The sequence below is a fragment of the Papio anubis genome, chromosome 7 (genome assembly GCF_008728515.1).
Source record: "Papio anubis isolate 15944 chromosome 7, Panubis1.0, whole genome shotgun sequence".
In the NCBI taxonomy this organism is placed as follows: domain Eukaryota; kingdom Metazoa; phylum Chordata; class Mammalia; order Primates; family Cercopithecidae; genus Papio; species Papio anubis.
The window spans coordinates 116,722,455-116,749,386 of NC_044982.1; the positions used below are offsets into that span (position 1 = coordinate 116,722,455).

The 26,932-nt window shown below is 43.9% G+C and overlaps 1 protein-coding gene across 1 annotated transcript in view; it reads left to right on the forward strand.

Annotated features, from left to right (window-relative positions):
* Window positions 1-6,530: 6,530 nt before the first annotated feature.
* Window positions 6,531-26,932, forward strand: part of HEXA (hexosaminidase subunit alpha) — a 34,550-nt gene continuing 14,148 nt past the window's right edge. Inside the window, exon 1 of the mRNA XM_003901154.5 lies at window positions 6,531-7,266. Within this exon, the coding sequence (XP_003901203.1) occupies window positions 7,014-7,266 (253 nt within the window). The 5' untranslated portion in view covers window positions 6,531-7,013. The remainder of the gene's footprint in view (window positions 7,267-26,932) is intronic.

Sequence of the window (26,932 nt, forward strand, 5' to 3'; positions counted from 1 at the left end):
GCCAGGCCCTTGATTTCTGCTCTTTTTGAAATTTGGTTTTGTGCTTTTCTGGGTTTGCTCTGTATATCCCTTTCATAGACTTTTGTTTTTCTGAAATAACATAAGTCTCTATCCCTTGCAAGCAAAAGGCCCTGATCATAACAGTGGATTTAATCCTGATAGCATTCCATAGCCATTAAAAGTTCCGGAGAAGGAAGATGACTTGATCAGAAATACAATTTAGACAAATAAAACTCTGACAGTAGTATAGAGCAGCAGTCCCCAACTTTCTTGGTACCAGAAACTGGTTTTGTGGAAGACAGTTTTTCGTGGAATGGGTGGCGGGGGGGTGGGGAGGGGGAGAATGAGTTGGGATGGTTTCGGGATGAAACCGTTCCACCTCAGATCATCAGGCATTAGATTTTCATAAGGAGTGTGCAACCTAGATCCCTCACATATGCAGTTCACAATAGGATTCCTACTCCCATGAGAATCTAATGCTGCTTCTGATCTGACAGGAGGTGGAGTTCACAATAGGATTCCTATTCCCATGAGAATCTTTTTTTTTTTTTTTCCGAGACGGAGTCTCGCTTTGTCGCCCAGGCTGGAGTGCAGTGGCACCATCTTGGCTCACTGCAAGCTCCGCCTCCTGGGTTCACGCTATTCTCCTGCCTCAGCCTCCGAGTAGCTGGGACTACAGGCACGCACTACCACGCCCGGCTAATTTTTTGTATTTTTAGTAGAGACAGGGTTTCACCGTGTTAGCCAGGATGGTCTCGATCTCCTGACCTCGTGATCCGCCCGTCTCGGCCTCTCAAAGTGCTGGGATTACAGGCTTGAGCCACCGCGCCTGGCCTCCAATGAGAATCTAATGCTGCTTCTGATCTGACAGGAGGTGGAGCTCAAGCAGTAATGCCCGCTGGTCCTCTGATCACCTCCTGCTGTGAGGCTCAGTTCCTAACAGACCACAGACCAGTACCAGTCTCTGGCCTGGGGACTGGGGACCCCTGATGTAGAGGCTGAATTGAGGAGACCTTGAAAAGGTCCTTTCTTGCCTTTCCCCTCATCAACATCACCTCTGATCTGAGTCTACTCTACTAGCCACTAGCAAATCAAGATTGTTCTGATTCTCCCACTCAGAGTTAATCCCTCCATTGTAATTCCATAGTCTGGGTTCCACAAGTAAAGACGAGACAAACCTCTCTCGTCTTTACGTCTAATTTTTAGCTATCTTTCCCTTTTCCCGTTTTCCCTTGACTGTATCATGCATTTTCAGGATTTCAATTGTTATCTCTGGGCAGATGACTCTTAAAGCTCTCTGGTGAGCCACCAGTCTCAGCTCTGCTGGACACCCTAATTGTCTGTTAAAATCCCTCAGAACAGGTTGGGGGCAGTGGCTCACGCCTGCAAGCCCAGCACCTTGGGAGGCCAAGGCAGGTGGATCACCTGAGATCAGGAGTTCGAGACCAGCTCAGCCAATGTGGTGAAACCCCACCTCTACTAAAAATACAAAAATTAGCCAGGCGTGGTGGTATGCACCTGTAATCCCGGCTACTTGGGAGGCTGAGACAGGAGAATCGCTTGAACCTGAGAGGTGGAGGTTGCAGTGAGCCAAGGTTGTGCCACTGCACTCCAGCTTGGGTGACAGAGCAAGACTCCATCTCAAAAAAAAAAAAAAAAAAATCCCTCAAAACCGCATGTCGCGGAGCTCATCCTCTTTTCCCAATATCTGCTCTTCCATTTGTACTGAGCCAGTGTATCATCATTCCCTGGGGAAATGTAGTGAGCTGTGATGGTGCCACTGCACACTCCAGTCAGGGCAACAAAGATCCTGTCTCAAAAAAAAAAAAAAAAAAGAAAGAAAGAAAGGAAAGAAAAAAGAAATACTCGTTAAGTGAATAACTAAAGTCATGCTCTTTTCCTTTCCAAGCTGGTACACCCTCACATCTTTTCCTCTCCCCTTTCCTTTGTCCGCATTCCCACAGCACCCAGTTAGCTGCTGAGTTCCATTATTCCGTGTCTGAAATATTATTGCATTTGTCCCACAGCTTCCTTTCCACTGTCACTCCTTTAGCTCAGATCCGTCAAAAGTTCCCCTGGGGCTCTAGTTTTTCTAGTTTTATGACACACAAAAAAAACCTTTGTAAAAAATTCAGGCCATAAATAAAAGTCTGGCTGGGTGTGGTGGCTCACAACTGTCATCCCAGCACTTTGGGAGGCCAAGAGGGAGGATTGCTTGAGGCTAGGAGTTCAAGACCAGTCTGGGCAATATAGCAAGATTTTTAAAAAGTACAGCAAGTCTCTACAAACAAGAAAAGAAAAGAAATGTCTATTTATAGCCTCGGATTGGATGGATATAGGACAAAGTCAGTTATTGCAAGGGGTGTATGTCTAGTTTTAGGAAAGTCAGCTAAGACTTAGTGAGTAAACCTGAATAACTGGGATAATTATAAGACTAGAAGACAGGAGGGGATTGGGCTAAAAAAGAAACTGGACACATTTTCTTTTGGGTAGAGGTAGAGATGGGGTCTTCCTGTGTTGCCCAGGTTGGTCTCAAACTCCTGGGCTCAAGTAATCCCCCTGCCTCGGCCTCCCAAAGTGCTGGGATTACAGGCATAAGCCACCACACTGGGCCCCGGACACATTTTTAGAAACCCTACATAAAATTGTATATGTTCAGTACTGATAAATTGCATCGAGTTTTGTAAATTTAGAGATAGGACAGGAAGAGCTTGGAGGCAACAGGGTAAAGCAGAGGCAGAGGCATGTGAAATGGAATGGGTTTAAAAAGTGTCAGGATGGCTGGGCCAGTGGCGCACCTATAATCGCAGCACTTTGGAAGCCTGAGGCAGGAGGGTCGCTTGAGCCCAGGAGTTTGAGACCAGCCTGGGCAACATAGGGAGACCCATCTCTACAAAAACTTTAAAAATTAGCTTGGCATGGTAGCATGTGCCTGTAGTCCCACCTACTTGGGAGGCTGATATGGGAGGACCCTTGAGCCCAGGAGTTTGAGATTGCAGGAGCTTTTACTGTAGTGGAACAGACAGACAAATGGACAAACAATAACAATAAAGCCATACCCCAATATACTCAAGGGATTGGTTCCAGGACCCGCCTCCCCCATGCCCCCAACCTTCCAAGAATACCAAAATCCGCATATACTCTGCACATACTCAAGTCCTGCAGATGGTCCTCCATACCCATGGGGTTTGCATCGCAAGAACACTGTGTTTTCCATCTGCCTTTGGCTACATAGTATCTGTGTATAGATGGACCAGGGCAGTTCAAACCCATGTTGTTCAAGGGTCAACTGTACTTTGAGATACATGAGATTAACTCAGAGTTATGGGATCACGGAGGGGGATCTTACCCAGATTTGAGAAGTCAGAGATTTCCAGGATGGTAAAATATAAGTTTAGACCTTGAAGTAGGCAGAGGGATTGGGAAGTGGGAAAGGCATTGCAGAAAGAAGAGAGTATGGTAGAGGACCAGGAAGTGAGGTAATCGTGGCACATTTTATTTTGCTAGCCCCATAAACCCTTTGTTCAATATGTTATCCTCTTTCATACCTCTGTGCTTTGCCTATGCTCCCCCCTTCCCTGCCTGGCTAACTCATGCTTTGGGAGTCAATTCAAAGTTCACCTCCATTGTAAAAGACTTACTGAGGCAAATTATTTATTTCCTGCTTTCTGATCCCCTAATTTATAAGCCAAAAACCTGGGCACATTGTCTGACAGTCAATTATTTTTCTGATATGTAAATTAATTTTATTAGAAGATATAGATATGAAAATTAAATCATGTTTTTATTCATTTAACAAGCTGCCTTTAATAAAGAAAAAATAAACAATCAAATATTATATACTTTATTATGTTATTTTCGATATTCATTTACTGTCAAAATTGATGGCAATGTTGTATATATACTAATTTAAATAGTTCATATTGTTAAAAACTGTTTATTCATTTTTTAAATTTAAATTTAATTTTTTTTTTGAGATAGAACCTCCACCCAGGCTGGAGTGCAGTAGCGTGATCTTGGCTCACTGCAACCTCCACCTCCCGGGTTCAAGTGACCCTCCTGCCTCAGCCTCCCAAGTAGCTGGGATTACAGGTGCCTGCCACCACGCTAATTTTTGTATTTTTAGTAGAGATGGAGTTTGACCGTGTTGGCCAGGCTGGTCTCAAACTTCTGACCTCAAGTGATTCACCCGCCTCAGCCTCCCAAAGTGCTGGGATTATAGGCATGAGCTACCATGCCCAGTCTAATTTTAATTTTAAGTTTCTGTGGTACATAGTAGGTGCATATATTTATGGGGTACATGAGATGTTTTGATATAGGCGTCCAATGTGAAATAAGCACATCATGGAGAATGGGGTTATCCATACTCTCAATCATTTATCCTTTGAGTTGTAAACAATCCAGTTACACTCTTTTAAGTTCTTTTAAAATATACAACTATTATTGACTATAGTCACCCTGTTGTGCTCTCGAATAGTACGTCTTATTCAGTCTACTTTTTTTGTACCCATTAACCACCCCCATCTCAAAAAAAAAAAAAAAAAAGAGAGAAGTGAAGTTTCCTTGTATTATCCATGCTGGTCTTGAACTCCTGGGCTCAAGTGATCCTCCCATCTTGGCCTCCCACAGTGCTGGAATTGCAGGTGTGAGCCACCATCCCCAGCCTGTGATCCATTTTTAATTAAGTTTGTGTATGCTGTGAGGTAGGGGATCATAGTTCATTTTCCCCACATAGGGGTATCTATTTTATCACCTTTTATTGAAAATAACTTGCTTTCCCCACTAAATTAAATTGGTGTCTTTGTTGAGATCAAGTAATAATCAAATGGCTCTTTTCCTGGACCCTCTATTCCATTCCATCTATTTGTCTGCCATTATGCCAAAACCCCACTCTAGTGTATAGTAAGGGGGGATATTTTGGAAGATCAACAAATTTATCTTGTGTAACTTACTTTTATGTATGCATAAGAATATTTGATTTAAAAATTTGATTAAGTCTAAAAGAGCTCTTTCAGTAATAATTAAATAACTGAATCCCTGTAATCCACCATGCTCGGCCCCATTAGTAATTTTTATAATGTCTTTATTTGGATCTAGCTCTTTCATCTTGCGTAACTCTTTTAAATGACTCCTCCCTTCTGGTACAGGTTGACTATCACATAAAAGGGTGCCTTGGCATATGCTCAGTCCTGAAATTCTACTTCGATCTACTGCTGTCATCCTCGAAACTGCTCTAAACACTCCCCCAAATTATTGATCCTGTGGGTCTGATTATGAACTTGGCTCTTCTGACAATACTTTTCAAATCCTTTTCCTTTGTACCTTTGGTAATATCTTTCCTGACTGGCAGAGTACCCAGACACTTACTAATGCTGATGAAAATTAAGATTTGAGCAAAGAAGAAATTAGTGTAAGAATGCATGCCTTAGAATCTGAACCTGATGACTGTGGGATCTAATTTCTGCTTTTTTTGCTACAAGCTCTGTTCTTGAATAATCAACCATCAAAGACAAATTGCTTGATGAATTTCTGTATTGTCAGAATGTTTAATTTCCCATCAAAGCCATGTATGTATAACTAGCAATTAGGTACCTACGAGCTGCATATAAATTATCATGATTTCAATTTCAGTAGCCCTTGGTTTTTGACAAAGGGTTTCACTATATTGCCCAGGCTAAATTTGAACTCCTTGGTTCAAGTGATCCTCCCGCCTTAGCCTCCTGAATAGCTGGGAGTAGCTGGGACTACAGGGATGTGTTATCATGCCCAGTGAAAGCCCTTAATTTTAAAAGTTCATTTTCCTGATCTTTACATGTATTTTAATACTAAAATTAAATTTAAACATTTTAAAAAGTACCTACTAACTAAATAATGCCACCCAATAACAATAGCATTATTTGTATTATGTTCTGGTAACATAGTGGTGAACAAGGAAGACAGGGTCTCTGATAACTGTGGAATTCTCCTTGATCACTTCTCAAGCCTCTCTTCTGGATACCCACTATTTCTTGGCTCTACAGCGCTTTTCCTTCCCTACTTCTGTAGTTCAGTCTCTCCTTATTCTCTACCTCCAATAAAAAGGGGCCTCCTAACTGGTTTTTTATGCAACTATTCAACATGGTATTTCTAAAATGCAGATCTTTCCGGATGATTTTCAATTGCTCAGAGAATAAATTCCTCGACTTCCTATGTAAGGCCCTGCAGGACCAGGCCCCTGTCCTTATCTCTGAGCACTCTCCATCTTGCACCCAAAGGCCCACAATATCTTACTGCTTTCAGTAAATACACACCGGGGTATGTGGGGTTTTGTCTGGGGAAAGGGGATGTGAGTTGCTAACTAAGAGATTTATAGTCAATCTTGAAGGGAAGAGCTCATATCGGAGGCAATGGAATGCCTCGAGCTGGCTCTGAGAGTACACATTTTTTCCAGTCATAAGTAGATCACATTTTTGTGATCTTGTGATCCCCTCTCTAGCAGAGCCGTGCAGACTACCCACTTCCGACCCTTTCTTGCCCCACGAAATTTCACATCACAACGACTTGTGGTTTTAATCCTCCGTTTTTCTGCTGCTGAACTTACTTCAGCCTGGGAAGTCCTTTACCTCCCAGTAGGCCTGGCGAGCTCCATCACAACATTCAAGATTCACCCTGGAGCCATCTGGGAAACTTTCTTTTCCAGCTCGCCCTGCGTCCTCGCCTCCCCACCCCGTGCTTCTCGAGTCGGGTGAGCTGTCTAGTTCCATCAGAGACCGCACGGCCGCAGGGGTGGCCGGTTATTTACGGTTCTACTGGGCCCGACAGGCGTCTGGGGAGCCGAGCAGTTGCCGACGCCCAGCACTACCCGCTGCATGCACGTCCAGGCCGGAAGTGAAAGGGCAGGGAGTGGGTCCTCCCGGGGTCGCAGGCGCAGAGCGGCCTCTGGTCACGTGATTCGCCGATAGTCACGCGGGCGCCGCTCACCTGACCAGGGTCTCACGTGGCCAGGCCTCTCCGAGAGGGGAGACCGGGGGGCCATGGCAAGCTCCAGGCTTTGGTTTTCGCTGCTGCTGGCGGCAGCGTTCGCAGGACGGGCGACCGCCCTCTGGCCCTGGCCTCAGAACATCCAAACCTCCGACCAGCGCTACGTCCTTTATCCGAACAACTTTCAATTCCAGTACGATGTCAGCTCCGCCGCGCAGCCTGGCTGCTCAGTCCTCGACGAGGCCTTCCAGCGCTATCGTGACCTGCTTTTCGGTTCCGGGTCTTGGCCCCGTCCTTACGGCACAGGTCAGTCGAACTTGTCCCGCCCTGTTCCCGGGCCCTGAGAGAGCCTGCCTGGGGACAGCTCCCCCAGGGCTACAGAGACGCCCTCTGGGCTTTTGCCCAGCCCTCTGATCACAAGCAATCCACTTCCTCCTCGAGCTGTATTAGGTTTACATCCAAAGGTAACTACTATAGGACTACGGTTCAATCAGGAGATTAATTTATGGAAAATACTGTGCCAGCAAAAATCTTAGGTGATCCTTCTGACCGTGTTCAAGCTGTCCAGGGTCCTAGTGAGGCTGTGGCCAAGGGCTGGGTAGAGGAGACCAGAGAAAACACTCAAAATTGGGGAGACATAATACAAGAACTATGCAAGGTTACATACAAGTGTCTGGCACAGAGAATGTTTGGTGGGCGGATCACGAGGTCAGGAGTTCGAGACCAGCCTGACCAACACCGTGAAACCACGTCTCTACCAAAAATACAAAAAATTAGCCGGGCGTGGTGGTGCGCGCCTGTAGTCCCAGCTACTCAGGGTGCTAAGGCGGGAGAATCGCTTGAACCCAGGAGGTGGAGGTTGTCATGAGCCGAGATCGCGCCACTGCACTCCAGCCTGGGCAGCAGAGCGAGACTCCGTCTCAAAAAAACAACCCCTCCCCCCAAAACAAAACAAGTATAAACTGTGAAAGAAGTCATAGAACATAAGGAAGTGAGTTTCCAGCGGCTACTTGGAATGGGGTGGTGGATGTAATTAGCCGGGACTGAAAAGAGGGTATTCCAGGCAGGAAGAAGGGCTTGAGCAGAGACACAAAGAGTTATGATTGAGCTCAAATTTCAGGTCTAGTGGATGTGATGAGTGGGTTCTGGGGATTGAGGAGGGATGAGGGTGGGGAAAATGTGGGGTTAAAGAGGTCAAGAGCACTTTAGACATTGGTTTGATATAAAATGGAAGGGGCTAACAGTTTTCTTTTAGGCAGCTATGTAATCAGTACTGAAAATTGCATTTGAGGATAATTATTCCACAGCACATGTATAAGTCGAGTCAACAATGTAAAGGAATACAATTCTGCTGCATGGGTTCAAAATTTAGAAGTTTCTTGATAATCTCTTGGAATCTAGCTCTTTGGTTATATTGTATAGATGTTATGGGGGTGGGAGCCACATTTACAGTTGAGTCATATAGTAATATTTTATATGATGTTTCAAGTGTGTTTAAATTACTTCACAAAAGTTATCATTTGATATCTAGAATTAAAAGCATTTAATTAAACACATGACATTTGATTTAGGGAAAGAAGTACAATCTCAGCATCAGAGTAGTCCTTAACTGGTAAAATGCATTAAGCTGGAGAGGATAAGAGGCCTGCTCTTGAGTGTGGTAGATCACATTTTCCTCTGAATCCTGCATGACAAATAATAGAGAGCCTTACACAAGATTGGCACTCAGAATATGTTGATTTGGGTTATAGAAGAGTTTGAGCCTGGTTTATGGGGGAAAAAAAAGATCCTTCTAACTGCTATGTGTCAATCCCAGTGCTGGGCACTCTGAAGGTTACGAGAAAAGTCTTAAGACCTAGCCCTAGACTCTATAGTTCAATTGCGGAAACATGAAAATATGAAACAGTGGTACACAGTGAATTATAAGATGCTCAAAAGCTTTGTAGGTTGTTTACTAATACTATATACATGAGAATAATTCCTTTCCTTTTTTTTTTTTTTTTTTTTTTTTTGAGATGGAGTCTTGCTTTATCACTCAGCATACACTGAGGCTGAGTGCAGTGATATGATCTCAGCTCACTGCAACCTCCGCCTCCTGGGTTCAAGCGATTCTCCTGCGCCAGCCTCCCGCGTAGCTGGGACTACAGGTGTTCGCCACCATGCCCAGCTAATTTTTATATTTTTAGTAGAGATGGGGTTTCACCATGTTGGCCAGGCTGGTCTCGAACTCCTGGCCTCAAGTGATCCACCCGCCTTGGCCTCCCAAAGTGCTGGGATTATGGGCATGAGCCACCGCGCCTTGCCTAATTCCTATACTACTAAATTAGGCCTTCACCTCCATTGCTATAGTACCATAGTTTAATCAAGTAGATAGAAATGGAGAGATTGTGAGACAATGAAATACTATAAATTCCCTAACGAAAGAGATTTAGAGCCAGATAAATTCAATAAGATGTTTATTTCCATATATTACCTTCCTGTAAGTTCATTTGCTTTATTAGTTGAGGGTTCTTGTCCTTTGAGAGAAAAAGAAGACTGGGTTGGGTGAACATTACTAAAGACTTAAAAGTAACTTCTTTCTCTATTGTTCTTCCCATGGAGTCTTCCCTTTGGAACATAGTTTCCTGTGGAGGCTTTTAGGTGACTTTAAGCTAAAATCCTAGTTCTGCAGAAACAAGGATGAAGCAATAGCATGGGAAGCAAATAGAGGGAAAGCAGTACCAACAAGGCTGAAGCCAGAATACATTCCTTTATGAGTCTGATTTTAGTAAAGAAGGCAACATATGCAGGTTAAATCTTAACTAACAGATTTCTGTCCTCTTCCTCCAAACAGCTTAATTGTAGGTTCTGGGCCAGTGGGTTTTGTTTGTTTGTTTTTGTTTTTTTTTGAGACAGTCTTGCTTAGTCACCCAGGCTAGAGTGCAGTGACACAGTCTTGGCTCACTGCAACCTCTGCCTCCCGGTCTCAAGCGATCCTCCCACCTCAGCCCCTTGAGTAGCTGGGACCACAGGAGCATGCCACCACACCTGGCTAATTTTTGTATTTTTTGTAGACAGGGTTTCACCATGTTGCCCAAGCTGGTCTCCAATTCCTGAGCTCAAGTGATCCCCTTGCCTTGGCCTACCAAAGTCCTGGGATTACAGGGTGGAATGAGCCCCCCTGGCCGACCCAGTGTTTTTCATTAAGCAATGCAACTTCTGGTTTTGATCTAAACCTGAAACTAAGAATTCATACTCCCTTTTCTGGAAAACAAGTCTGGTATTGAGGTTCAGTTCTATTTTGAATTCACCTTCAAGGGTTAGTCCCACCAGTTGCTAAATGTTCTGTGAGGGTGTTTAGTATTTGCCACCTTTCTTTGTCATTGAAAGGTGTTTCTACCAGTTGGAGGGTGTGTGTTGCATGTTGTTGAACCTGTTAAATAGACTTGTTTTAGGAACTAGATACTTGAATGAATCTAGTTCCCTGTGTGATTATTAAGCCACATCCTGTTTGCAAAGCAAAGATGTGATCATTTGGAATTGGGAATGGCACCCATCTAATGTTGCTCCAGACACTTAATAAGCATGGTGTGGAGCATGGTGATTGATGGAGCTGATAAAGCCCAGATTTTTCCAAGTAAAGTGGCTAAGTCTGTTTCTGCCATTTGACTGCATTTTTTTTTTCTTTTTCTTTTTTTTTTTTTTTTTTTTTTTTGAGATGGAGTCTTGCTCTGTTGCCCAGGCTGGAATGCAGTGGCGTGATTTTGACTCACTGCAACCTCCACCTCCTGGGTTCAAGCGATTGTCTTGCCTCAGCCTCCCAAGTAGCTGGGATTACAAGCGCCCACCACCATGCCTGGCTAATTTTTTATTTTTTAGTAGAGACGGGCTTTAGTAGCGACGGGGTTTCACCACGTTGGCCAGGCTGCTTTCGAACTTCTGGCCTCATGTGATCTGCCCACTTCAGGATTACAGGTGTGAGCCACTGTGACTGGCCATTCTTCTTTGCTTTTCCTGAAACTGATTGATAGAAGCCATAGTATATCATAGATATTATAAGGTTCCCATCCTGGTCTGATGTTCACCTGCACATCTCTATGAGTTGCTGAGGATGCCATTGTCCTTGAACAGAATAATCCTCCTTCCCTTCTCCAGCCCTTTTATTCTGGAATGGAAGATGATTATATGAGAATCTGTATCCTTCTACAGCTTTTATCAATATTTGATTTGCTCATCTTCAGATATGAAAGAAGTGACTGGGTTAATAAGTGGCATAGTTCAGTATAATCTGGCTCTCCTAAAATACCTTCTTTGGCCTTTTCTTCTATATCTGGAACGTTGTAGATATGTAGTTATTATTTGTAGAATATATTAACGTTAAAGAGCTACTTTGTGTAAATATTTGCAAGAAGTCTTTATGGGTTTGGGTTTTGTTTTCTTTCTTTTCTTTTTTTCTTTTAGAGACAGGATCTTGTTTTGTCACCCAGGCTGGAGTGCAGTGGCACAAACACAGCCTACTGCAGCCTTGACCTCTGAGGCTCAAGCTGTTCTCCCATCTCAGTCTCCTGAGTAGCTTGGACTCCAGGTGCACAGCTAATTTTTGTAGAGATGGAGTCCCACCGTGTTGCCCCAGCTGATCTCAAACCCCTGGGCTCACCCAGTCTGCCTGCTTCAGCCACCCAAAGTGTTGGGATTACAGGTCTGAGAAGATCATCAGAAAGATATGATTTGCAGTTTTTCATTGAGGATTGCCTTCCTTTCAGGTTTCCAATTTGGAGTGTAAGTGTGTGATTCTGGGCAAAGGATAATCACACTGTGCTGCTTATTGTGTGATCCCAACTTGTGCTGCTCTTAACTCAGCACACAGTGGGAGATGCATTGGGATTGCGTGTAGGAGGGAAACAGACAAGGTCAGGCAGCTGGGCTGGGGAGAAAGAATAATGCTGATTAGTTCTCTCCACTTTAATTAGGCTAGTGGCTAAGTATACTTTAACCTTTCCCACGGCAAAGACAAGGCATATTCCTGCCAAAGGCATGGTTGCCACTAAGTTTATTGTTTTGAAAGCAAAGAGGAAGAAAACAACATGGGAAGAAGGTTTTGTAGTAGAATTACTTTTCTTGTGAAGGAGTATGTGGAGAACAGAGGGATACATAGGAGAAATACAGTGATGAATAAATTCTCTTTAGAAAGAAGGTGAGAGCAGAAGCACAGTTTTTAGTTGAAGGGCAAAATAAGTGTCGTATTTGATTTTGAATCCCAGGGCCTAGATTAGCTTGGCCCGCAGTCTTCTCACAGCCCTGTTTTTTTCTTTTCTTTTCTTTCTTTCTTTCTTTTTTTTTTTTTTTTTAAAGAAACAGGTCTTTCTCTGTCATTCAGACTGGAGTGCAGTGGCGTGATCGTGGCTTACTGCAACCTCGAACTCCAGGACTCAAGCAATCTTCCCGCCTCACTCATGAGTAGCTAGGACTACAGGCGCGTGCCACTGCACCCAGCTAATTTTTTTTATTTTTTACATTTTGTAGAGATGGGGGTCTTAGTATATCGCCCAGGCTGGTCTTGAACCCCGCTGGCTTCAAGCGATCCTCTTGCCTCGGCCTCCCAGAGTGCTGAGATTACAGGTGTGAGCCACCATTTATTACCTGAAGCATGATACTTTTCCAGTATCCCTGGATAGTACTGAGTCCAAGAAGCTAAACTTGATCAAGGTGTATGTGGGTAGCCTAGCCCTGGTTTATAAAAAATTCGAGTTTTATTTCCATGAGCTGTAGGTATTCCCCTGCCTTGGATATTCTGTTTGAACACAGTATACGTGTAGCAGGGTCTGGAACATGATTTATTGAGGAGTCAGCCAAGAAAGTGTTTATTAACCCCTTAAGTATGTGCCTTCAGACTAATTGCCTAATTTCCAAGCTGTTGCTGCTACTTCTTTCTTTTTTTTTTTTAAACTCTGCCTACCTTCCAGACATTTCTAAGGATAACAAGAAAATAGTTATGTTTTTTCAGTCTTTGAAGGAGGCTATAATAGTGGGAAGAACTTGGCGATTTTAAAAATAAAACAAAAAAAATTAAAAGTCCGAGCCCCAGAGATGCCCTTCCTTCCATTTCCTTCTACCCCAGTTCCTTACCTCCAAACAGAAGCAAGAAGCATAGCATTGGAAGGTTTTTGACAATGGATACCTGTTGTTTTGTTGTTGGTTGTTTGTTTTTAACAATCTCATGCTAGAGCATGTTGTCTGTTTCTTAGCCTGTTAAAGGCATAAGCCTCAATCCCTTTCCTGTTGATTATATAGAGGGAAAGGAGTTTTACTGCCTTACCAGTACTTCTTTTAAGAAATAAAACTGGGCATGGTGTCTCATGCCTGTAGTCCCAGCTACTCCGGAGGCTGAGGTAGAAGGATGGCTTGAGCTCAGGAGGTGGAGGTTGCAGTTAGCCAAGATCGTGTCATTGCACTCCAGCCTGGACAACAGAGCCAGACCTTGTCTCAAAAAAAGCAAACAAACAAATAAACAAACAAAAACCCAGAAACAAAAACAAAAGAAAGGTCACTCTTATGTTTCTGCAGTTTCCTAAATTTCTTCTCCTGGCCCTGAAAATAAGTGATAAAATAGAATCAATTTGCATCATCCTCAGGAGGTTCCACAACCTTTGTGGAGCCAGTGACAACAAAGTCAGTGGAAGAAAGGAGGTTGGGTCCGTAGGGGTCAGAGAGGTGTATGTTTGAAGAGTTTTCTGTGGTGTGAGCTGTCTCAAGGTTTACATGTTCACAGTCTATTGTAATACCAAAATGAATTCTATTTTCTTCTCTATTCCTGGTTGTAATGAACAAAACCCATTACTGGGTCAGGAACTTCAGTCTTCTCTCTTCTTGTCCTTTGTTCCTGTTTTAAGCTTTGGCATTTGCTTAAGCTTCCTGGCCACACACTCAGCCCTGATCCCCAGCCAACTTTGGTATGCTATTGTTGTGTCCGCATCTTGAAGCTGGTTAGGCTTGGGTGTGGTGTGGAGCTCCTTCCTGTGGAAGTGTATACTCAAATGCAGGACGTATGGGTGCTTGTCAGCTTGTCACCTGTTAAGCAGCCTTCCCCTTCTTTTGTAAAACTCTTCGGATTGAGGGGGTAAGGGGGATGACTTACCAGATACACTGTGTTATACATGAACAGTTTAACTACTGTACTGTTTGTTCAACCTTGTCCTTGTTGTAACTAGGATTCCACATTAGTGGCTTTGTTGTTTTGCCTGGAGCTGCAGTCCTAGGTTGGGGGAGATTCAGAGTTCTAAGGCTATGTCGCTTTTGTATGTTGAAGTGTCACCTGTTCACATACAGAATGGGATCTCACAAGAGTGAAGCCTTCAGTCTCCTATAAGAGGCTCATGAAAAACCCTTCAGGGAAGCTGCTCCTAGAGTGTGGCTTTGCCATAGGAGACCCTACCCCAGGACTCCTCTGGCCAAATGAGAGAATCGAGGTTTGCTGGGGCAAAACTGTCTTATTGGGAAAAGGGTAGTAGAACATGGAAGGAAACTAGCATTTATTGTCTGGCACTTGATGTATGTTATTGCCCTTTCATCTTCATAACAGCTCTGTGAGGTCAGTGTTATCCGAATCTTTGAGAATGGAGACATAGAAGCTAAGTAACATGCCCAGGGTTACACAGTTTGTAGGGGTGGAGCAGAAATTCCAGTATACATAAATTTTGCTCCTGTCACTGTACAGTCTTGTGGCATACTCATACACGCCTTTGTCAATCCAGTTAGCAATTTGGAAAACTACTGGCCTCTGGCAGGATTAAGCTCTAATCATATCTTAGCATTAATTACTTCAAATAGGTAATAACTTCTAACATCTAGTTACTCAATAGCACTCAGGTTATGAATATTTTGATCCCTGGCCCATTGGTACCAGATTCCAGTAGCATTTCTTCCTTCTTCGCATCTATTCTTAGTACAAGTAGTATTTATTAGGTAACTTTAATCGTCAATAGTACTAGGTCCAAGGAATATTAAGTTGAACTGCCCTGTCCTTAAAGTATTTACAGTTCCTGGAAGTGGGGATACAGACAGACAGGGTGTGATATTTTTCTATAATAACTGAAGCACAAAGTACTTTGGGAGTGGAGAAGAGGAACACCCGACCTAAGTGTGTGGAGGGGAAAGGAGAAGGTGCATATTGAAAAGACTTTCCTAGAGAGCTGTTGAAGGAGGTCTAAAAGTAGAAGTTGGTGGGGGTGAAGATAGTATTCCACATAGAAGGAACTGCACGTGGAAAAGGCCTACAGGCGAGAAGCCTTCATGCCATATTCAAGGAACTCAAGGTGTCTAGCTGAAATACACAACTCTAGGGTGGATCAGCAAGTTCTGAAGCTAAAGAGGAGATTGATGGAAAGGTCATGAAATGACCTAATAAGCCCTGGTAAGGAATGGAGCTTTATCCTAAGGTCAAAGAAGGCCAGTAAAGTGCAGTCAACAGGATAAGTGATGTGACTAAACTCTGGCTACATTGGGGCTTGCTGTAGAGTGGGATTAGAGGCAGGAAACCCAGTTAAAAGGCTGCCAATAGTGATCTAAATAAGAGAATAGTGGCTGAAGTTGGGTTGATGGCTGTAAGGACAGAGAAAACTAGAAAGACTGAAGAGAGATTTAGGAGATGGCTGCTTGGAAGTGGGAGTTAGGCTGGAGGGAAAGGGTGCTGAGGATGACTCCCAGATTTCTGACTTAGCGGTTTGAATGTTGGCTCTCGTTCACTTGTGCTGCCATTAACAAAGATAGGGAAAATAGTAGGAGAGGAAGGGAAGGAGTAAAAAGAGAGCTAAATTGGCCAGTCGTGGTGGCTCATGCCTGTAATTCCAGCACTTTGGGAGGCTGAGGCGGGCGGATCACCTGAGGTCGGGAGTTCAAGACCAGTCTGACCAACGTGGAGAAACCCCATCTCTACTAAAAATACAAAATTAGCTGGGCATGGTGGCGCATGCCTGTAATCCCAGCTACTCTGGAGGCTGAGGCAGGAGAATCGCTTGAATCCAGGAGGCAGAGGTTGTGGTGAGCCGAGATTGTGCCACTGCACTCCAGCCTGGGCAACAGGAGCAAAACTCCGTCTCAAAAAAAAAAAAAAAAAAAAAAAAAGCGAAATTGATGAAGAGGTTGAGAGGTAGAGTGAGAATCATGAAAAGTAAATTTGATTTTGACGTGTTGACTATGACGTATCTAGCAAGCAGTTAGCTATGTAGTACTAGAGCTTGGGAGGATGAGTTTGAACACTTCCCGAGGAGAAGAAGGTCCAAAAGGCAACCATAGGAGGGTGGTTGAGGAAGAGGAGGATGTTTTTGGATGACTGCTAAGCCAGAACATGGGTTAGTTCTTCCTCTTGGGTGTTAAAATCATCTAGGATAATAGCCAGCTTTGGGGTGGAGAGGAATACTGGGCACCAGGATCCAAAGTATTAAGTAAATAAGGTCAGGTGCAGTGGCTCATACCTGTAATCCCAGCACTTTGGGAGGCTGAGGCAGTTGGATCACTTGAGGTCAGGAGTTCGAGACCAGCTTGGCTAATGTGGTGAAACCACGTCTAATTTGTAAACATACAAAAATTAGCCAGGTGTGGTGGTGCACACCTGTAATCCCAGCTATTTAGGAGGCTGAGGTAGAAGGATCACTTGAGCCTGGGAGGTGGAGATTGCAGTGAGCCGAGATCGTGCCACTGCACCCCAGCCTGGGCAATGGAGTAGGACTCCATCTCAAAAAAAAAAAAAAAAAAAAAAAAAGTGAATAAAGAAGTGATCAGGAAGCTGCAGAGTGTTGTAACAAGGAGAGCTGGAAATTTAACAGCTTGGTGACATGAACCACAGAAGAAAGGTGTTTTATTACTTGGTGGCAGTGGAATGGATGACCCAGAAGCAGCCCTATATCTCAACCCTGTGATGTGGGAGGTGGCTGCCTCTCAGAGCATGTTGTAGGGGAAGTGGTGTGTGGTATTCCTGGGGAGAGCCAGGCTTCAGTTAGGGAGGAAGTAGAAGTTGTTGAGTAATTAAATAACTACACAATAAGATCTCAGAGGGTTTACAAGGTGAATGATATGTAGTACCGGTGGTCTGGTAGAGAAGAGGAAGCAACATGTATAAGAATAGAAGTACAGGACCAGACGTGAGCAAAGGGGGTTATATATTGGGCAAAGTGACAAAATATGGTAGAGATATGACATGGTGGATTTCCCTGGCAATAAGATTGCCAAGAAAATAGATTCCAGAGGCAAGCAAGCATGTGTATATATGTGGGAATTTAATATATGATCAAAGAAGTACTTCCAATCAAAAGTGAAAAAATGTATTAGTCAATAAATACGTGAGGATAACTGGTTATCCAATTGGGAAAAAAAAATTCTTTACCTCATATCAAACTCAAAAGTAAATTCCAGGTATTAAAGATCTAAAGATGAAAGACCAAGTGTTAGGCAGAAATGAAGGAAACGATTATTAAAATTTTAGGGGTAGAGGAGGCCTTTCTAAGTGAGCAAACAGAGAGACCATAAAGGAAAAGAGTCATAGCTTTGACTGCATAAAAATTAAAGCAAAAGAAAGCATAAGGTTAAAAAATAAAGGATAAAATGAGGCAGATATTTGTAACAAGTCAATAAAAGAAAAATAACCCCCCCCCCCCCCCCCCGCCGAGACAGATTCTCGCTCTGTCGCCCAGGCTGGAGTGCAATGGTGCAATCTCAGCTCACTGCAAGCTCCGCCTCCCAGGTTCACGCCATTCTCCTGCCTCAGCCTCCCGAGTAGCTGGAACTACAGTCACCGGCCACCACGCCTGGCTAATTTTTTTTTGTATTAGTAGAGACAGGGTTTCACCATGTTAGCCGGGATGGTCTCAATCTCATGACCTTGTGATCCGCCCACCTCGGCATCCCAAAGTGCTGGGATTACAGGTGTGAGCCACTGCGCCTGACCAAGAAAAATAACTTTAAAAAGTAAAGAATTTGGCTAGTAGGTACAAAGAAATACTTGAGGCCAGGAGTTCAAGACCAGCCTGGGCAGCATAGAGAGACCCTGTCTCTACAAAAAAATAAAAATAAAAATTAGCCTGACATGCTGGTACACGCCTGTAGTCTTAGCTGTCTGGGAGGCTGAGGCAGGAGGATCACTTGAGCCTAGGAGATTGAGGCTGCAGTGAGCTATAATGGTGCCACTGCACTCCAGCCTGGGTGACAGAGCAAGGCGCTGTCTCAAAAAAAAAAAAAAAAATTAAAACTTAAGATTAAAAAAATACAAATTGAAATTGAAACAATTTTTTTTTTGTTTTTTGTCTTTTTGTTTGTTTGTTTGTTTTTTTGAGACGGAGTCTTGCTCAGTCACCCAGGCTGGAGTGCAGTGGCGCGATCTCAGCTCACTGCAAGCTCTGCCTCCTGGGTTCATGCCATTCTCCTGCCTCAGCTTCCCAGGTAGCTGGGACTACAGGCACCCGCCACCAAGCCCAGGTAATTTTTTTGTGTATTTTTAGTAGAGACAGGGTTTCACCATGTTAGCCAGGATGGTCTTGATCTCTTGACCTCATGATCCGCCTGTCTTGGCCTCCCAAAGTGCTGGGATTACAGGCGTGAGCCACTGTGCCCGGCCTGTGTTTGTTTTTTCAAATCCAGCTGGCAACGGTGAAAAAGAATTGAGATGGTCTAGTGTTGGAAAGATGTGGAGCAATGGGCCCATATATGTCGATTTGGGTATAAGTCAGTACAGTAACTTGGAAGAGAAATTTGGCAGTATCAAAACCAAAACTTTCATATCTGTGGCCTAGCATTTCCACCTCCAAGAATTTATCCTACAGATATCTTTCACAATTGCTTATATACATATATATGAATATTTGTTTACTAGAGCATTGTTTATAATACTAAAAACTTAGAATAAATGTCCATAAACAGAAGAGAAGTTAGGTAAGTTAATGTATATCTCATCATTGGAATTCTATTCAACATTTATAAATAAGGATGTAGATCTATATGTATATTGACATTAACAGATCTACAGCTCATTTTGGTAAGGGGAAAAAAGTTACAAACTAATAGTATTAGGATCCCATTTTTGTTTTTGTTTTTTGTTTTTGGGTTTTTTTGAGACAGTCTCGCTCTATCACCCAGGCTGGAGTGCAGTGGCATGATCGCTCGGCTCACTGCAACTGCCACCTCCCAGGTTCAAGTAATTCTCCTGCCTCAGCCTCCCAAGTAACTGGAATTACAGGCACCTGCCACCATGCCTAGCTAATTTTTGTATTTTTAGTAGAGACAAGGTTTCGCCATGTTGACCAGGCTGGGCTCAAACGCTTGAACTCAAGTGATCCACCTGCCTCAGCTTCCCAAAGTGCTGGGGTTACAAGTGTGAACCACCGTGCCCAGGCCCATTTTTATTTTAAAAATTAATAAATTTATGTATTTACAAAAAATTGGAAAATTGTGCAAACTGTTATAACTAAAGTTATCTCTTGAGATCTAGAATTTTAGGGAGATGTTCTCTTTCCAGTGGGGATAGGATTGGGAGGGGCAGATCAGTTTTAAAAGTAGGGGGAAATAGAAAATTTTTAACTACAACTTTTCCCAAAAAAAAAAAAAAAAAAAAAAGAGGTGCAGCTTTTACCCAAAAAATATGTGATGGGAATGAGAGGAAGGAAGAACATTCAGGATTCACCTGTGGGCTGGAGAGAGTGATACTTCCAAGTAGGTATTAGTAGTCTGTGGAGGGTGAAGAATCTTGGGACTTGCAGGAGGAGGTACCATGATCTAGACTGAATTCAGCAGCACTAAGGAGAAGGCCCCAGCTCAGGGCAGCTGGCTTCACAGACTCCCACTTTGTTGGGATAAGAAGTTTGACAAGGTTGGCCTTGACTTCTCTCCTAGCCACACCAGTTCACTTCCCAGGCTTGGAATACCTTTTCTCCTCTTGGTAGCTTGGTGAATACCAATTCAGTGTTCAAGATCCCACTCAGAGGTCCCCTTCAATGTCAAGCCTTCCACCTTTGCTGGACATGGCTATTAAATCTACCATAGCCCTTATCACAATGTTTGTGATCATTGTTTGTGTTTATCTCTCCTGCTAGATTGTGATCTCCTCAAGGGCAGGGACCAGGGCTTATTTTTCTTTTTAACTGCCCCAGCACCTAGCACAGTTCCTAATGCACATTAAATGCTCAATATATCTTGGTTAGAATGAAGAAATGAGTGGGAAGTGAATGATATAATGGGCTTTTATTAGGCTGAATATGGGGGAGGTGAAACCTGGATATGATGTTTATAAAGGTGAGAGGGGGAAGAGAACAAAGTGGGCATGGGAACAAACTTTGGCACCAGCCTAGGAGGGTACCAGGGGATATGGGGGCAGAGTAGACATTAAAGAGTAGGACGGTGGCCAAGCCTGGGTTGCCTTTCTTAGTTTCCAATCCAGAAGCAAAATCAAGTACCACTTTATAACCGAAACCAATGTGTTTTTTTTTACATACTGCTAGGATTCTGTGAATCAAACACATTGATACGATAGAACTGTTTTGATTCAGGAGGGAACAGGGGTAGTGGAGGGAAAGGCTATTTTGCACTGAGGTAAAGATTGATAGTTTCCAGGTTACCCTAATAGTTATTAGTTACCCTAATACAGCAATGAGTTCTTCCTTTCAGAGAAGTGGAAAGACCTAAATCTTGGAATTTATGGATCCAGAGGTCTTCAGAGCAGTGTCTGAAAAGGCAGTTTGTGTAAGTCTGGGTGTCTTAGCATCGCCCACCCCAGTCTCAGGATTTCAGAAATACTAGGTTTGAGGATATAAAAGTAATCTCTACATTAACTACTTGCTATTTATGCCTGATTGTCACATAGCACAATCATAACATTAAATATGCATTTTGTAAATTCCAACATCATTCATTTTTTCAGCAAACATGTATTGAATGACTGCCGTGTGTCAGGCACTGGGAATACAGAGACACTGAGATTGGTCCCTCCTGTTGAGGAACTCACAACCTAGGTGAGGAGCTAGACAAATAAACAGCATATCTTAAGATAAGTGTTCTGAAAAGTGTGTGTATACCTTGCTGCATGATTACATAGGAGGGTCTCTTAGGAAAGGGCAGGGAAATAACAGAAAAATTTCCTAAAAGGAAAACAGAGCTGTTTCTTAATTGGGAGAGATGTGGAGGGAAGGCAAAGTTTGTTTCAATTGGAGGAAGCAATATGTGCAAAGAAAAATATGGAGAAAATATGGCATTTTCAGGACAGAGTTCATTGTTCATTGTGAGAGTTCCTGCACAGGAGCAGAAAAAGACAAGGCATTTTCTTATGATTACCCAGTGAATTCTGGACTTGATTCTGAAAGCTGTGGGAGCCATTGGAAGATTTTAAGCAGAGATTGTCATGCTCCTATCTTCATATTCTAATATCCCTGAGGATAGTAGATTGACATGGGTATTCCTGGAGGCAGGGGAAGATTGCCTGGGAGATTTTTTTATAGTCATCCAGGTGAGAAATTACAAGAGGCCGAATTAAGGCTTTGGCCCAGTGGGGTTGGGAAAATGGTGATGTGTTAAGAGATTGTAAGTATTGTGTAATTGTAAGACTTTTAAGAAGTCTTTTTACTGTTGTAATCTCAGTGCTTAACACAATGTTTGAGCTAGCAGACAGTCTGTGAATGTTATTTTGAGTTAATGAACTTGTGATCTACTCAGTGAGATGGAAGGTGTAGAAGAAGGAGATTTCTGGTGTAGGTAAATAGATGGGGCTGTTATCAAAGTGAGAGAGAGGATCAGCCAGGAGGAGGAATGAAGAGTTAGGTTAGTCTTGTGTTGAAGATTCAAGTGGCGTTTGAGACATTTGCGTGGAGGCATACAAGTCTAGAGCTCCAGAAGAAGAGCTGGCTTGGAAAGATAGATTTGGGAGTCATTGGCCTGCTGTGGGAGTGGATGGCATTGTCTAGGGAGAGTGTAAGGGAAGGGAAAAAGAGAAGTTTGGAGCCTTGGACACCCTGGGTAACACTAGCACATTGGGGTTGGTGAAGGAGAAGTAGAATGAAGAAGCATATTCAAGGAGTTAGAAGGAAAACCAGGAGAGCGCTGTCCCCTAAGCTAAGGGAGTTTAGTTTCAAGAAGGTCAGGGATGTCCGATGCTGTCAAGAGGTCCCAGAAGGAGTGAGTGGTTTCTATGAGCTCTCTGACAACAGGGATTTTTGTCTGTTTTGACCACTGCTGTATCCCCAGCACTTACTATGTGTCCCCTGGCACATAGTAAGCATTCAGTAAATTACTGTCGAATGAATGAATGAATTGAAAAGAGTCCCTTGAATTTGGTTACAGAACCACAGGACTTTGGTGAAGCCATTTTGAGAGAAGTGGTGGTGAAGGAAGCCAGATTATAGTGGATTGAGGAATAGATAGGTTGTAAGGAAGCAGCTACGAAGAGAATACTAAGCATAACCAACATCATGAGCACTTACCATGTGCCAGGCCGTGAGCTAAGCACTTTACATGTGTTAACTCATTTAACCTTACCAGCAGCCCAGTTATATAGGTATTATGGACCCCCATTTTACAGTTGAGGAAACTGCAGCTTAGAGAGGGTAAATAACTTGCCTAGGGAAGGCCTGCAGCTAGAAAGTGTTAGAACCAAGATTTGGATCCAGATCTGTCTTCCTTTGGAGTTCAGGTCCTTAGCTGCCTAGGCTACATTTCCTCTAGAGTGTCTTTGTGGCAGGAAGGCAAAAGAAACAGTGAGTGTTTGAAGTGACATGCAGTTGAGACCAGGAAGATTGCAAACATTTTAATGCTGATGAGAGCTGAAAGAAATAATCTGAAGGCTTTGGGAAAAGGGGAAATAATTTATACGAGAGGAGACTGAGAAGAGCTCCAGAGCACAGGGAAAAGGAAACCCCTTCCATCAAGGTGGAGGTCTGGGAAAGGATACAGGCGGGTGTGTGTGTTGCAGATATTTTTGTCAGCAGGGAGAGGGGAAGAGGGTAGGGATAGTTGAAAGTTCTCTTCTGATTGTCTGCTGAGCATAAGGGAGGTGGTGATCAAGTAGACTTGAGGAAGGTGTAGAAAATAGAATGAAGCAAAGGTGGAGATAGAAGATTTTCAGGGTAGCATCACAGGCCCAGCCAAGATAGAGACCATGATTTTGCAGTGGTCCAATCCTGTTCTTTTGTGACTTTTCTCCCTTCCCTCCAGTAGGGTACAGTAGCCAGGGTCAGGGGCACAGCAGGCAGATGTTAGATTGATCCAGGGTTGAAAGTTTTGCCCATTGGTTGTGACAGCAGAAAAGAGACAGATCGCTGAGAGTATTGGCTAGATTGTGTTTGAGGCGATGGATCGCTACACATAGGCCAGCAGGGAAGGAAGCAAGGATGAGAGAGAACTGAGAACAGAAGGGAAATAGAGGGGTCATAGTACTGGAGTCTGGAGAAGGTTCAACAGTAGGATTTTGGTGGTAGGAGTGTCCTTGTTCTGAGAATTCCATGTCCGGAGATGACCTGTCTGTGATGAATAAGGCTAAGGCAAAATTACACTACAAGGTACTACAGGGGTAGAAAACTACCAGTGATGTTTATCTCTTTACTGAGGGGACTAAGGAAGGGTGCCAAAGATACTTTTTTAAAAAAAATTGTAAACATTTTCTACTGTTTGGAAGTACTGTTTGATTTTTTTTTTTTTTTTTTTTTTTGAGACAGAGTCTCAGTCTGTTGCCCAGGCTGGAGTGCAGTGGTGCAGTCTCTGCTCACTGCAGCCTCCGGTCTCTTGGGTTCAAGTGATTCTCCTACCTCAGCCTCCTGAGTAGCCGGGATTACAGGGCACACCACCATGCCCAGCCAATTTGTTTGTATTTTTAGTAGAGACCAAGTTTCACTGTGTTGGCCAGGCTGGTCTCTTAACTTCTGACCTTAAGTGATCCGCTCTCCTCAGCCTTCCAAAGTGCTGAGATTATGGACCTGAGCCACTGCACCAGGCCTGTACTACTGTTTTGATTTTTTAAAAAGATACAAAGTTTTCAGTGTACCCAAAGAGAAGAGTAGGTCTACATGAAAGCAGGGAGATGAGTGAGCTGCAGAGGTAGGAGGCTGTGGTCCTGGAATGGGACCCTGGAGTGTATTATCTGTCTGTGGAATCACAAGGTCTTAGATCTGAAGAGAAATAGCTGGAATCTGGTCCCACCCTGCCATTGTTTACAGGGGAGGAAACGGGAGCCCTGAGACTTGCTCAGCTTGGCAGCAGCAAAACCAGAACCAGAAGCAGCCTGTCCTGATTTCCCAGCCCTCTGGTCTGTTTTTCATGCTGCCTCCTAAGCTCTGGAGGCTTCTCAATTTCCTGCTGTCCCAGCTGGACTCATAGCACATGTGCTCATGACATTGCTGGCTGACCGGGCTGTTTGCCATACCGTGCTTCCCACACATCGGTGCTTCTCAGTGTTCAGGTTGTGGGCGGGTGTGTGTAGAGGCAGCTGTACTACTGTCCCCTGCCTATTTCCTGCCCTCTTCATAGCCAGGCAGAGTAGCACCTTGGAGGCGGAAAACCACAGTGGTGATACCCTATTTACATCATTTTCAGTGACCTAGTGTCCCTGCTGTTTTGCCAGCTCTCGTGTTGCTGCCTCCCCCAAACATCCCTCTCATAATTTGTTTAAACAGCAGCCATGCCCCTGTATATACGTCTTTCAGCCCAAACCCAGATGAGTCACTGAGAGAACTTTGGACAGGGATTCTTCACCATGAGATTGATGGTGGGGACTGGAAGAATTGTAATTCTGGAGAAACAGCCCTTAAATTAGAGGCATTGTTCTGGGGGAAAAAAGTGCTTTCCTATTCAGCAGATCTGCGAGGGAGTCTGTGACTCTCCAAAAGACTACAGATTTAGGGAGTGCAGTACAGGTGTGTTTTAGAAAAATAAATTTTAAAAAAAGAAAGATTAGGTATTTTTCTGTCTTCCAAGTAATAGTTCAGATAAACCTGGTGTTTGTGCAGCCTCTCTTGTTTTGTCATGAGGGCGGCGAGCCATGGTAGTTGCATGTAGATTAGTTGTGATTTCTCCTTATGTGGCATGCTGAGCCCCAGTGGATTAGAACTAAAGCTCAGGACTTTGGCTGTCTTTTGGATGGCTGCCTGGGTAGATATGCAGATGAGCTCTCCACACAATGATATTGGGGCTCCATGATGTCGTGGGGTTGGGAGTGGGGACAAGAAGACAGAGGATGGGGTATAGTTTTTCCTCACCCTTGCTCCTAGGTTAAGTCCTCATTGGTCTCCCTGTAGAGTCTCCTGTGGAGATGGGTTTGTAGCCTGTCTGCTTGGATGGCCCTACAGACTGCCTTGAGTGTGGTCTTCGCCTTGAAGGTCTGCTTGTCCTTTGTGTTGTAACAGTGTAATTTTAGGGTTTGAGAATGGAGTTGTGAATTGACCTGGCCCAGAGGTGCTTCAGATTCCCTCCTCTTTGCAGAATGGAGGCAGGTATTGGTGTGGGGATCCATGGTATTTACTGATAAAGGAAAGAATGTATTTATTCATGATGGTAAGAAAGGACCCCTTATTGGCTTGCTTCTTGGCAGACCTAAGAGCTGAGATACAGCCATGTGGTAGTGCTCAAGAGGTCTGAGCAGGCTTTCTTGAGATGATCTGAGTGCTTGGATTCTCTCTGCCTGGAGATGGGTAACGTTTGAGATTCCAATTTGGTTCTGAATTCTCTCTTGTTGCCTTCTGCCAGGCCATCCTATCTCTGACATTGTAGTGCCATAGAAAGTCATGGATGTTGTGTTGCCAGTGGGATGAATGTTTCTCCAGGAAAGAATAGGATAGAGAGGGGTTCATTAAGTTAAGGCTTGGGGCTATAACATCAGAGCCATCCTGAAAATCACAGGGAAGAACCAATAGGAGGTGAGAAGAGACAGTGTATTCATATTTTGGCTTGGCATTTTTTCTGCATAGGCAAGGGTCTGTAAAGCTATATTAGGTACTACGTTGGCTCATACTGGATGACCCTTCACTGTTAGGGTAAAATCTACCTTGGACCGAGAACCTGTTTGAGAAGAGGAAGGAAGGAAGCAAGATGGACTGGTGACCCTGACCACCTCTGAGGTATCAGTTGCATCATTTCAGGCTTCCTCTGCATGGAAGATCCTTCTGTCATCTGCTTCATTAGCTCCTAGGCTTTTGCAAAACTGGAAACCCTTCATCTGGAGCCCTCAAGAGCAGTACTACTTAATATGCCAATCTGCAATGAGATAAGAAGCATATGTACCAGAATGTAAAACTGATCTCTTCTTCGAGAAAATCTTGGCTGGGTGCGGTGGCTCAAGCCTGTAATCCCAGCACTTTGGGAGGCGGAGACGGGCGGATCACAAGGTCAGGAGATCGAGACCATCCTGGCTAACACGGTGAAACCCCGTCTCTACTAAAAAATACAAAAAACTAGCTGGGCGAGGTGGTGGGCGCCTGTAGTCCAGCTACTTGGGAGGTTGAGGCAGGAGAATGGCGTAAACCCAGGAGGCGGAGCTTGTAGTAAACTGAAATCTGGCCACTGCACTCCAGCCTGGGCGACAGCGAGACTCCGTCTCACAAAAAAAAAAGAAGAAAATCTTGTATGAAAAAATGTTAGAACTAGACAGTGTGTTCACTCTGACATAATTGATTTACATTCAGGCTTCATGTAAGTTTTCTATATAGTGACCAACCAGTAACACAGTTTGCAAATTGGCAGCTAATCTGTAGACCACACTGAGAGTAGCATGCTCTAGAGCTGCCTCTCAGTCAGAAGCAGTTGTTGAGGTTGTGGAATTGTTTGTTTGGTACAGGCCAAGGGCAACCAGAAATATAGAGCCCTGGTTAAGAAGAGCTGTCACCCAGAGCATTCAGACATGGGTCAGGGCGGCTACTGAGGAGAAGAGGGGCACAACCAGAATGAAACAGCTGAACAGATGATCAGGCAGTACCTACACCAAGGGTAAATGCCATGTCCTCCCTTTACCACAAGCGTATGAGCTGGGGTACTAGAG